A 13,200-nucleotide genomic window follows, 5' to 3' on the forward strand; every position below is an offset into this window, starting at 1 on the left:
GACCGGACGGAATCTCAGGTCGTGTCCTCAGAGCCTGCGCTGACCAGCTAGCACCTGTGTTCACAGTAATATTCAATCTCTCGTTAAACCAGTCGGTAATCCCCACGTGCTTTAAACAGTCCATCATTGTTCCAGTCCCAAAGAAAATCCATCCTGCTTCCCTCAATGATTACCGCCCTGTGGCTCTGACCTCAATAGTGATGAAGTGCTTTGAGAGACTGGTCAGAGACTTCATCATCTCTTCACTACCAGACACACTAGATCTACTACAGTTCAAGTTCGCTTACCGGCCAAACCGTTCAACAGATGATGCCATTACCCATCTCCTTCACACATCACTCACTCACTTAGACACTAGAAAGGGCAACTATGTCAGGATGTTGTTTGTTGACTACAGTTCAGCGTTCAACACTATAATTCCCTCCATACTCACCACCAAGCTGAAACAACTGGGACTTAGCCCATCTATGTGTGAGTGGATCTCCAACTTTCTTACTGGCAGACCACAAGCAGTAAGAATGGGCAGACATGTATGAGCCTCCCTCACCTTCAGCACTGGAGCCCCTCAGGGTTGTGTTTTGAGCCCCCTGCTGTACTCATTGTACACTTATGACTGCATGGCCTCTACCAACTCCACTACCATCATCAAGTTTGCTGATGATACCGTTGTAGTTGGACTGATTACCGGCAACAATGAGACGGCCTACCTGGAGATTAGGAATTTGGAGAACTGGTGCCAGAGGAACAACCTCCTCCTCAATGTCAGCAAGACAAAGGAGTTGATAGTGGACTTTAGTAAAAAGCAGGAGAGGAACTACCAGACCCCGATGATCAACGAGAGCCCGTGGAGAGAGTGGATAGCTTCAGATACCTCGGCGTACACATCTTGCCGGACCGGTCATGGTCCGGTCATATCAACACCGTGGTGAAAAAGGCTCGGCAGCGTCTTTTCCATCTTAGACGCTTGAGAGACTTCAGACTGCCCGCTAGGGTGCTTAGGAATTTTTACTCCTGCACCATAGAGAGCATCCTGATGGGAAACACCACTACCTGGTTTGGGAACAGCAGCGTGCAGGACAGACGAGCTCTTCAGTGGGTGGTGCGATCAGCTGAGAGAATCATCCGAACTAAACTCACTGACCTGAATTCGATCTACAACAAGCGGTGCTGGTCCAAGGCCAGGAAGATCGTGACTTTTCTCTTTGTTGAGGTCTGGGAAGCGTTTTTGCTCCCTGAAGGCCAACACAGAGAGACTGAGGAGAAGCTTCTTCCCTCAGGCTATACGGTCTCTCAATCAGATCTCTATATAGACATACATTCTACTGTCTGATTAGGTAAATGTTCTTACACCTCACATTTACTGCATATCTGCACTTTAAAAAGAATGGTCAAAAGGAAGGTCAATACACTGCTGGTCATCACCTTAATTCATTCACTCCATATAGCTGCTGTTAGCACTCGCACACTTTACACTTCATACTGTATTTGCATTTTTAGTCTAATTTAAATTTTTAATATTTAAATTTCAACATTGATATTTTATTTTGTGATGTAAAAGTCTTATATTATTATTGATTCTTCTCTCTACTTGTACTTCTCCCTCTCCTTCTTGCAGTCGTGTAAGCATTTCACTGCATATCATACTTGTACGATTATGTATGTGACAAATAAATAAATCTATCTAGCTATCTATCCCTACTGAAAAGTCTTGGAATGTAGGGAAGGCAGGAAACACAGGTGATTATAATAGCTCATCTCTTACACAAACCTTGAGATAGATTTTTTTTTTTTTCCTCTGACAGGTTGCTTTAAAGCTAAATCAAAGCTTGTGACATCTTATCAATGGTGGTAGCCATGTTGAGCAAAAAATTATTTTGTCGAGATAGAATTTGTTTTGAATGAAAAAGTAGTTTTAAACAAATTGGCGATACCCCTCCAGATTGCGAATACCACATCGCTGTTTTGTGTTAGGTTGGAACGTACAGATGCATTATTCTGATCCTTAGCAAAGTATCTTGGCTATGGGGACAGCACAAGAAAAGACTGTACATGAGAAGATGGTATCCATATGGGAGCACGTTTATAATTAAGTGATTGAATATACTGTATGTCAATGATGTCTGATGGCATTAGGGGACATTCTATGATTTTTCTTAGTGATAAATGTGTTTAACTGTGAATCCTAGAAGTTACACTTTTAGAAAAGACATCAAGAAGGAGGGTTCCCTTCTAGATTCATAGATTTTTGGCAACTCCGGTTGTCCAGTGCTATACACATGCTGAACAAACTCCAGTAACACAGAATAAATAGCCACAATGGAAATGTACTAAACCTAAAGTAAGTGTTTTTCCCCATAGTTCTCTTAAGAGTCACGGGAGGACATATACTGAACTTTGGGCCATGGCAGGATACTAGTATATCGCGAGCTACAGCTCACGGTATACTGAGACCGCCGCAACCGGGGCGCTTCCCAACATTACTGTCACCCAGCTGCGTGAGCAACAGCGGGCTCTGCCTATCTGGAGGCAGAGCCAGCCCCCTCCCTCGTCCGTTTCTCCAGTCAGCGCTGGAGGATCGGAGCGGGGAGGGGGGGGAATCCCTGCCGGGAGCCATGACTGACAATCACGGCTCTCTGGAGGGACAGGATCGAGAAGTGAGCCAACAACGGTATGTCTCTGCTCACTTTCCAATCTATTGAGCCGATGTGCAACAGTTTCATTGTCACACGTCGCCTCCATCTATGAGGCTGAGTGATTTTCACTCACCTCATAGTTCTCCTTTAACCCTTTCGCTGCCGAGGACGTACGTCGTACGGAGCTACAAAAGTGCTTCCAGCTGGCCAGCTCAGTACGTCGTACGGACCTGGCATTTACAGTTCTACTATAAGCTGATGGTCGCTTTAGCGACCATCAGCTTATAGTAGAACTGTTCAGAAGACCGTCCCCTCACAAGCCGCTGATGACTGCTAATTTTAAAAATACCGGGCGCCCCCCCGCACCGCCGCCGGCATCTGGAGTCTCTCATCCCTCCCTGGAGCCATCCCAGGGAGGGATGAGGGACTCCATGGATCCCCACTGCTTGTAGGGTCTGTGGCAGCGGGGATCCGTACAAAAATCACCGGCGGGGGGGTCGGGGGGGTCCCGGGAACGAGCGGCGGCTGGCCGCAATTCAGGATGGCCGAGCGGTGTTCCGATCCGAGCCGCTGTCATCCTGTCAGTTTTTGGATGACAGCGGCTCTGTGTAGCGTGGCCGAGCGGGGGATCGTTAAATATCAATGATATTTAACGATCCCTCTGTGCAGAGCAAACACCGGAGTGATCGTCTGATCACTCCGGTGTTTGTAAATAACTGGGGACACATAGTACTATGTGTCCCCAGTTATGAATGAACAGGCTGCGATCTACATCACAGCCTGTTCATTCAAGAATTTATGAATGGGGACTAGCACTCACTACAGAGGCTCCTCCCCATTCAGAAACTAATGATAGTAAAATATTTTTACTATCATTAGTTTGTGAATGAATGAGAAGCCTCTGTACTGAGGCTTCTCATTCATTGAGTGCTGGGGCTGCAGAAAAAGAAATTGAGGACTTATGTCCTCAATTTCTTTTTCTATTTCAAAAGGGAAATGTCAGGGGTCTATTTAGACCCCAGAGATTTCACTGTGGCCCCCCCAACAGTAAAAAAAAGTAAATACAAAATTAAAAAATAAATAAAAAATGTAAAAAAAAAAAAGTAAAACAAAATAAATTTTAAAAAAAATTTAAAATGTGTAAAAAAAAAACTAATTAAAAAAAGCACAACCCCTCCCTCCCCCCACATAACATACACATATTGAGGTGTACGCCATGCACATGCGCTGCAGTGCGTTGTTAGAACGCATCGCAGTGCATGATCTTTTTTATTTATTTTTTTTCTTAAAAAAAACCCATTAAATTAACTGTGGCAGCGCATGGCAAAGCTTTGTGACTCATTGCCATGCGTTGTGATACCTTGTGTTGCAATTAAATATACACCTGTATCATTTTATCACAACACAAACACCAAAACAATTTTTTACATAAGTCGATTATTTACAGTTTTGCATACCTTCATTTTTTTACCTTTTCGCAAAAAGGCGCAATTACAAATTTGCTAATATTTGTTATTTATTAACTCAATACAGTTTTATCTTTTAGATTTAGTCAGAAAATAATTTATTTTGTGCACGGATACTGATTTTGGTGTGTTTTAACAATTGAATTGTGTATTTTTATCGGTTTAATATTAATTTGAGAAACATTTGCGCAATTATCGCAGGGCCTACAAATTTAGTATCACCATCTTTTTATTCTACCGGGCCTGCGCTTTCAGAAAATATATGGTTTGGGGGGTCTTTTACAAACGCTAGCAACGCAGCAGTTGAAAATCAAACCAATAGGAAAAAATTGCAGAAAATTCAAAAATGGCTTGGCCAGCTGATTTGAAAAATGTTCCGGAGGGCTTGGCAGCGAAAGGGTTAAGTTCTTAGGATCATGGCACCTTTTTGCAGATGCTGCATACATTACACATCTATTTAGCTGTACAGCTCACACAAAGGTAGTTCATTTTACAATAATGAGACAATAAAATAATAGTAACCATGGAATATTTTGTGGGTATTTGCTCGGCCACAATAATCATTTACCTGCAACAGAAAATAATATTTTACATTATGTAAACAGGTTACGCTGGATAAACAGTAACAGCTTACCTTTTGATTCAATGACATTGTTGTCGCCAATCTTCATTGCATGAGAATCTGCATGTTGTTATTAAGGTCTATTTAGGTGTATGGTACATTTACAAAACTAGGAAACCAATAAAGAAATAATTCATTTCTACCCAGTATGATCAAGACAGCTGGTTTAGAGAAAGATCTTTGCCAGCAAGACACAATCATCATATTATTGTGCTCTTATACATAAATGCTAAGGTAGAACTTCATGAAGATAGAAGAGACCCTTATTATGTCCAGCTATGCATTCAGTAAACATATTTCTAATATAGCTAATTCAAGTACCTTACTTAGCTTTGTATCAGCTTTATGTAATCTCCTGCACAGCAGAACTGCTCATTTCCTGCCCCCTCTTATCTTCTTTGCCTTAAGAGGAACAACCAGCAGAGCCACATGTTACTGTTTATTGAATGCTCTGGCTACTCTCCTACATTGCAATCTATGCTGGGGGTTTTCTGATAAAAGTGTAAAAGTATATTAAAGAAGATCATTAACCCCCACACTGCAAGGGTTAACGGCTTGTTTTTGTCTAGGGGACTGAATAAAGAAGAAATACTCACCTGATCTTCAATCCCTCACCTCTCTCCTCCTCCACTCCGGCTGTTGTATGTCCCACTATGTCTTCATGTCTACTACACTGTATTTGATGTGATGCCTTACAGGACCTTAGAGCGCCTGAGAGGCGAGGGAGAGAGGCTACGGGGACCAGTCTAGCAGCGAGGTAGGACTGAGGATCAGGTATTTCCTCTTTATTCTGTCCCTTAGACAAAAACGAGCAGTTAACCCTTGCATTAGGGTTAACTTTTAAAATTCCTGGAGTTCCTCTTTAACTACAATAAGGTCCCAGTTTTGCAAGGATGAAAAAACTGGCTGAAAAAGTTTATTAATTTTTGGTAGGCAAGACAATTTACTGCAACTACACTATATTGCCAAAAGTATTAGGATGCCTGCCTTTACATGCACATGAACTTTAATGGCATCCCAGTCTTCGCCCGTAGGGTTCAGTATTGAGTTGGCCCGCCCTTTGCACCTATAACAGCTTCAACTCTTCTGGGAAAGCTGTCCACAAGGTTTAGGAGTGTGTCTATGGGAATGTTTCACCATTCTTCCAGAAGCGCATTTGTGAGGTCAGGTACTGATGTTGGACAAGGCCTGGCTTGCAGTCTCTGCTCTAATTCATCCCAAAGGTGCTCTGTCGGGTTGAGGTCAGGACTAGGTACAGGCCAGGCAAGTTCCTTCACCCCAAACTCGCTCATCCATGTCTTTATGGACCTTGCTTTATGTACTGGTGTGCAGACATGTTGGAACAGGAAGGGGCCATCCCCAAACTGTTCCCACAAAGTTGGGGGCATGAAATTGTCCAAAATGTCTTGGTATGCTGATGCCTTAAGAGTTCCCTTCACTGGACCTAAGGGGCCAAGCCCAACCCCTGAAAAACAACCCTAACACCATAATCCCCCCTCCACCAAACTTTACACTTGGCACAATGCAGTTAGGCAAGTACCGTTCTCCCGGCCAAACCCAGACATGTCCATCGGATTGCCAGACAGGGAAGCGTGATTCGTCACTCCAGAGAACATGTCTCCCCTTCTCTAGAGTACAGTGGCGGCGTGCTTTACACCACTGCATCCGACGCTTTGCATTGCATTTGGTGATGTAAGGCTTGGATGCAGCTGCTTGGCCATGGAAACCCATTCCATGAAGCTCTCTACGCACTGTTGTTGTGCCCATCTGAAGGCCACATGAAGTTTGGAGGTCTGTAGCTATTGACTCTGCAGACAGTTGGTGACTTCTGCGCACTGTGCGCTTCAGCATGCGCTGGCCACGCTCTTTAATTTTTCGTGGCTGAGTTGCTGTTGTTCCCAGTTGCTTCCACTTTGTTATAATACCACTAACAGTTGACCTTGGAATATTTAGTAGCAAGGAAATTTCACGGATGGACTTATTGCACAGGTGGCAACCTATCACGGTACCACGCTTGAGTTCACTGAGAGCGATCCATTCTTTCACAAATGTTTGTAGAAGCAGTCTGCATGCCTAGGTGCTTGATTTTATACACCTGAATCCAATGATTTGGAGGGCTGTCCAAATACTTTTGGCAATATAGTATATGTATCTATATCTGCTTCAATACAAAAAAAATTGAAATATTCATTCCTTTTTAAAGCTAGTTGGCCCAAGCATAGTACAGTACGTATTTTTACAATACGTGACAAAAAAGGGCTCACTCACATGAACACTGGCAGTTTTGTGTCCCTGGTCTGTATGCATATGTGGCTGTATGCAAGTATCGGCAAATACCTGCTTATAGCCACTGACTATAATGGGAGGCTGTATGCAATATCTGTGTCTCCCTGGCAAAAGGAAATACATTAGTATTTCTGTTGTGCAGGCTCAGTTACTTGTGTGCATGAGCCCTAAGGATGTGCTGTTTAGGTTTTAGACTAAAAGGTCTATTGGGAGACAGTTCTTGTGGTTTCTCAGGGTAATAGAAAATAATATGCATATTTTTCCAGGCCCTCTTCCTTAATAGTTCAAAATGAAGAGATTAAAGCTAGACACACACTACTAAAGTGATGTTTGCTTAATGGATACCGCATCCAACTTCAAACACATTGTTGGTACCGATGACCATGGGTTTTGGCTCCATATCTTGTGAGTCAGGTGCAATATTTTCAGGATAACTGTAAGAAACAAAAAACTGTAACGGTTAGTTACTGTACTGGTATTCTGCCAAGGCTCTCCTCAAGTGTGGTCAACATATTTACACAGGAAGAAGAGATAAATGTCTACCAAAGTATCAACCATTCAACTCCAAAAGACCCAGCTAACCACAGAGAAGGCAAGAAATTATAATAAAACAAAGTCCAATCCACATCTATCAAGTGAACGAGTCATTTTTGAGTTTACATTAGGAATACAATTTCTGCAGTCAACTTTCATATGTCTGAATTATATGAACTGTATCAGAGGTTTTTGAATCCGCTCTTGAATCTATCTAGGTTACGCATTCCATGTAAATTAGACTATGTCATACTGTCAAACAGGTGATTCTGCTGCAGCCGCCACATCAACAGCATCAGAATTACCAAGAAGAGTCTTCCACTTACCTCTATAAAATTACTCCTGGTCTGCAATGCTGCCAAATCTCACTTGCTGGCGAGGGGACAGCAAAGGAATGACATCTCACTGACCTGACCAATGGTGGAACGACTCTATACATGCAATATCCTGATGGGTTGTTGCCAGTGACAGGATGGCTTACATGGCATGGCCCTTAGTGTTTCCAAACCCTGACAAGTGGTCTACAAACAGTCTGATTCTAAAAGAGAAACAAATATTATCTAATAAGATAATAACATTATCTTGTACTTGAATTTCGGTGTGCGTTATGTATTACTTCCAGATCTGTACAGTAATCCAGCATAAAACTGTCTCTGTGGAGGAGCTTCCTGTAATAAAGACCAGTCACCGCTGCTCTCTCTCTCCTGGCGCAGTGACTGGTCTTGTCTCTGCCCCCTCCTATAGTTTTCTGCAGGAAGTCTGCAGTAGGCGAGGCCCCCTGGTTCAATCCTGCAGTTGTACTCTCTTCACAGGTTATCTACAGTGATGATGTCACTGCTACTTTTACAAGGTAACATGCTAAAGCTCCTTCAGCTGGTGCAGATCTTAAAGAGAGGAAATAACACTTCTACTGAACTGTTAGGTATCATAACTCTTCTTTTTCTTTTTGCAGTGTGGCTTGCTTTTACATTTTTATTCATGTAACAAAGTTCCATTAACAATTACTTCCTTCTATATACACAAGATATAAATGCCCCATATACTTTACCCATTTCGTATAAAAGCCTGCTCTTCTATTAGATTGCCTTCACCAATAATAATTGGTCCTGCTTCAGCAAATATACGAGCTTTGGGATGAACAACAGTTCTTGGCCCTGTGCAAAAAGCAGGGGAAAAGGACAACATAATATGTTATCTTTATATTTAGATACATATCTCAGAGAGCAAGATATACAGAGGTAAAGGTGTTCTTAGTAACTCGCATGCACGCAATCACTCACACACACTGAACTTGATGGACCTGTGCCTTTATTTAACTTTAAAGGAAAATTATGAGGCGAGTGATTTTCACTCAGCCTCATAATCTGAGCCGACCTGTGACAATGAAACTGTCACAGGTCGGCTCTGTAGATCGGGAAGTGAGCGAACATATACCGTCGCTTGCTCATTTCTCGATCTATCCCTGCAGAGAGCCGTGACTGTCACTCACGGCTCCTTGCAGGGATTCCCCCCCTCCCCACTCCGATCCTCCAGCTGGCTCTGCCTCTGGACAAGCAGAGCCAGCTGTCAATCACGCAGCTGGGTGGATCGAGACAGAATTGTCGGGATCCGTTTCAGCTGCGGCATCTCAGTATACCGCGAGCTGTAGCTAGCCGTATACTGAGCTTTGGGTCACGGGAGAACGCTAGTTTGTGTTCTTCCGTGACCCTTAGGAGAACTATGGGGAAAAGCCCTGACCCCATAGTTCTCATTTAACAACTATGGGGGAAATGTATCAAAACTGGAGCAGATTTGCACTGCAGCCAATCGGCTTCTCTCTCTCATTTTCAAATCTTACCTGAGCAAACTGAAGAGAGATGCCGATTGGTTGCCATAGGCAACTACTCCACATTCTGTTTGCTCCAGTTTTGATAAATTCCCCCCATTTTAATCGAAGTAATATGGGTTATATAGCATGCCAACAAATATATAATGTATTATTAGTGGAAACTGATAAAAAGCAAGCCGTTCATATAAAAATATATATCTGGAATCTATTCCAGAAGCAAAAATATTGGGCTTTAATTTTATATGATTTTATTTGCCTACATCACCTGCACACCAATGGCCTTAAGCAATCAATGTTTTATTCCTAACTTATCCTGTAAGCGTCTGACTTCAGCAGTGTCTTCTGATTGGTTGCTAGGAGTTACAGTGTAGGTAAATACTAACAAACTTCCATTTGCCTATCCCCGTGCCGTTGACTCCTGGCGGGCCTTTAAGAAGATATTAGTGCCATAAGTCAGAGGGGAAGGGGGCTTCTCGATCGTGTTATTGTTGTGATTTGACGCCACAGTGGTCACATGACCAGGAGCGTTTCCTACCAGCTCCTGATCATAAAATGGTGACTGGGAGCTGCTGCTGACAGCTGCGAGCACGCTCTTAGCACAGAACAATGGGCTGGGTGGTGCGTATATGCCTACAACTAGTGTTAAGAACCACCAGGGTGACGCATATACAGGTGAAACTCGAATAATTAGAATATCGTGCAAAAGTAATTGCAGTAAGTGCTGCAAAAGGGGCCCAAACCAAGTACTGAGTACATATGCATGCTTGTACTTTTCAGAGGTCCGATATTGTTCTATGTACAATCCTTGTTTTATTGATTGCATGTAATAATCTACTTTTTTGAGGTTGTGGATTTGGGGTTCTTGGGGTTTTCATGAGCTGTAAGCCATAATCATCACAATTATGACAAATCACGGCTTGAACTATCTTGCTTTGCATGTAATGAGTCTATCTCATATATCAGTTTCACCTTTTAAGTTGCATTAGTGAAATAAATGAACTTTGCACAATATTCTAATTATTCGAGTTTCACCTGTATGCAATACACCAGCAGGACGGTGTTCATTTTTAGACTGTTAAAATATACCATTGGAAGAGTTTTGTTATATCTGTTCGATACATGAAAAAAGATCTGTTGATCCTGCTAGAAATCCAGTGAGTTTGTAACATTAAAAATGTAGCCTATATAAAATGCAGCCACCACATCTAATAGATTCTCTATAGATTTTCTTCTATCAGCCTATGGTCAGATGGAAAAAGTGCAACAGATTCCATCTACGCTAAAGTGTGTGGATGGAGGAATCTCCCACTAGGCCAAGCTTCAGTATCTTTCTAGTGGTCCCCGCTGGCTCTCAAAATACTTGAACAATCTGATTGGATGCAGGCATTGTTCAGGTATTTTGAGAGCCAGCGGGGACCACTAGAAAGATACTAAAGCTTGGCTCAGTGGGAATTTCCTCCATCCACACAGTTTAGCGTAGATAGGGGAATCTGTTGCACTTTTTCCCTCTGACCAGAGAAAATCTGCAGATAATCTATAGGTTAATAAATTCTCTGGAAACATATTAATTGAATAAGGCTACAAATTATAATATCAATGGCAACACTATTAAAAGAGAAGTATTGGGAGAGTAAATGAACTCTTCCCAATACTTAGAGCTCTATAGATCAAGAAGGTGATCGCTCAGCTAACTGTCTTCTCCCTGCAGAGAGTGGTGACTGGCATTCACCCTTCCCTGCAGGGATTCCCCACTCTCCTCTATCTCTATTCCTCCAGCGCTTATTGGAGGGACAGACAGGGGAGGGGGCGGGCACAGATGGTTCTGGCTCTAGAGAGGCAGTTCCAACTGTCAATCAGGTAGCAGGGTGGATCCCGACAATATTGTAGGAATGCTTCCTGGCTGCGGTGCAGCTCTGCGCTGTCAGCATTTAACAGGCAATATAATGCCCACTATATGCTGAGCTTCGGCTCACAGGAATACATCAGTAAATGTACTCCTGTGACCCAAATAAGAGCTAAAGCCAAAACGAGGTTTGGCTTTAGTTTTCTTTCAACAGCAATGACAAAAACAATAATATTACTTAAAAGAAAACTATGGAGTAAGTGTTTTTCCCCATAGTTCTCTTAAGGGTCATGGGAGGACATATACTAGCATCCTCCTGTGACCCAAAGCTTAGTATATCACGAGCTACAGCTCGCGATATACTGAGGCCGCAGCAGCCAGGATGGATCTTGACAATACTGCCTGGATCCACCCAGCTGCGTGAGTGACAGCTGGCTCTGCCTATCTAGAGGCAGAGCCAGCTGTACTACCCGCCCCCTCCCCCGTCCGTTCCTCTAGTCAGTGCTGGAGACTGTGTATTTATGGCAATAATTCTAGCTATTTCTGGCATATGAAAAACACGCTCCAAGGATTTTCTTGCATTTCTTCTGGATTCTGTACATATGTGATGTGTGCTTTCTCTCTGCTCTATGTAATTAGAAGCATTCTAGTTGCATCTAGATAGGATATTAACAGACTAGCAAAGTGTTTCCAGCTTGTTAAATAACATGTATTAAAGAAAAATACAACTTGTACTGACCTATTGTCACATCCCCTTTAATTTCACTTTCCACGCACACAACTGCTCCCGGAGCAATTTTCACACTGAAGGCAAAGAATAAAGATTAGGATGACAGTTTTGACACAATGACAAATATTAGTCATACATATATAATATTTTAAAATATTTTATGGTCTTAAAGAGAACTAAAAACTCACCTGTCATAGCTCCCTCGCCACCAAGAACATCACCTGATCTTCTTTCAGGTTTGGGATCTCTGGCCATCTTGATTGGCCTGGCCAGCATGATGTAATTACTGTACACACACACCAGTTCATTCATTCCGACACAGAGGCGTGCTGAGAATGTACACTGAGCTGTGCATGCTGAGAGCACATTCTACAGAATGAGAACAGGCAGGTAAGCTTGTTTTACTGCAGAAGAGACATAGCATTTACCAATCAGCTTCTCTCTTTAAATTTCAAAGCTTAACTAAAAAAAAAAAGAAGCTGATTGGTTGCTAAGGGCAACTGCTCCAGATTCTGTCTGCCCCCACAATTTATAAATGCCCGTGTGCCCTAAAGAAGACCGTACAATCAGATTGTATAGTATATGGCCAACTGTACACACGATCCCTCACAGTCAGCAAATACAATCTACTATTTAAAGAGTGTCAAAGCTCATCCACATAGTCCATCACATAAACATACAAATGCAGGATGCAAGCACATATGTAGATGAATACACATAGGTGAACAAAGCTAGTTTTCTTTTAAAGAGGAAAGCCTTGCTACTTTAAATTACAAATGCACACACATCACAGTATTTTTATATGATAAAACTGTCACCTCTTCTGCAACTGAGTCGGCTTCATCAGATCCGCCATCTTTCCGGGTAAGGAGTGGTGGCTCGGCGATCAGCTTAGTTCCCCTTAGCGGCATCAAATCGAGAACTCGGCGAAGGCTCTACCAATCAAATGGAACGCAAATGGAAACGCGGAAGTGCTGTTACTGGACGATGTGACGTCACGGGCTTTTTAGGTCCTGAGCCACAGTGAAGGTTTTCAGGATTGCTGGGTGGACGTTTTCAGTGTTGTCATTAACATTAATCATTAGTAACTGCCAGTTATAAGTGTATATTAACATAAACATGTGCACTTACACATATGCAGTGGATTTGATGAGGAATTCGAGCCAAAGTATTTTTTAATTTTAGATAAATACATTTAGACAGTGTTTGAATGTATGGCATGTTCCTTTTGCAGTCTTGTTACCAGCAGATAACAGCA

The 13,200-nt window shown here is 42.5% G+C and overlaps 1 protein-coding gene across 1 annotated transcript in view; it reads right to left on the reverse strand.

The window, feature by feature from the left end:
- DCTN6 (dynactin subunit 6) overlaps positions 1 to 12,860 on the reverse strand; it is a 19,443-nt gene extending 6,583 nt beyond the window's left edge. Inside the window, exons 1-5 of the mRNA XM_018567880.1 lie at positions 12,761 to 12,860; positions 11,952 to 12,016; positions 8,590 to 8,695; positions 7,353 to 7,441; positions 4,734 to 4,781 (exon numbers count right to left, since the gene is read on the reverse strand). Of these exons, the coding sequence (XP_018423382.1) occupies positions 4,734 to 4,781; positions 7,353 to 7,441; positions 8,590 to 8,695; positions 11,952 to 12,016; positions 12,761 to 12,798 (346 nt within the window). The 5' untranslated portion in view covers positions 12,799 to 12,860. The remainder of the gene's footprint in view (positions 1 to 4,733; positions 4,782 to 7,352; positions 7,442 to 8,589; positions 8,696 to 11,951; positions 12,017 to 12,760) is intronic.
- Positions 12,861 to 13,200: the final 340 nt, after the last annotated feature.

Source organism: Nanorana parkeri, unplaced genomic scaffold (genome assembly GCF_000935625.1).
Source record: "Nanorana parkeri isolate BGI_ZX_2015 unplaced genomic scaffold, ASM93562v1 scaffold1109, whole genome shotgun sequence".
NCBI lineage: Eukaryota > Metazoa > Chordata > Amphibia > Anura > Dicroglossidae > Nanorana > Nanorana parkeri.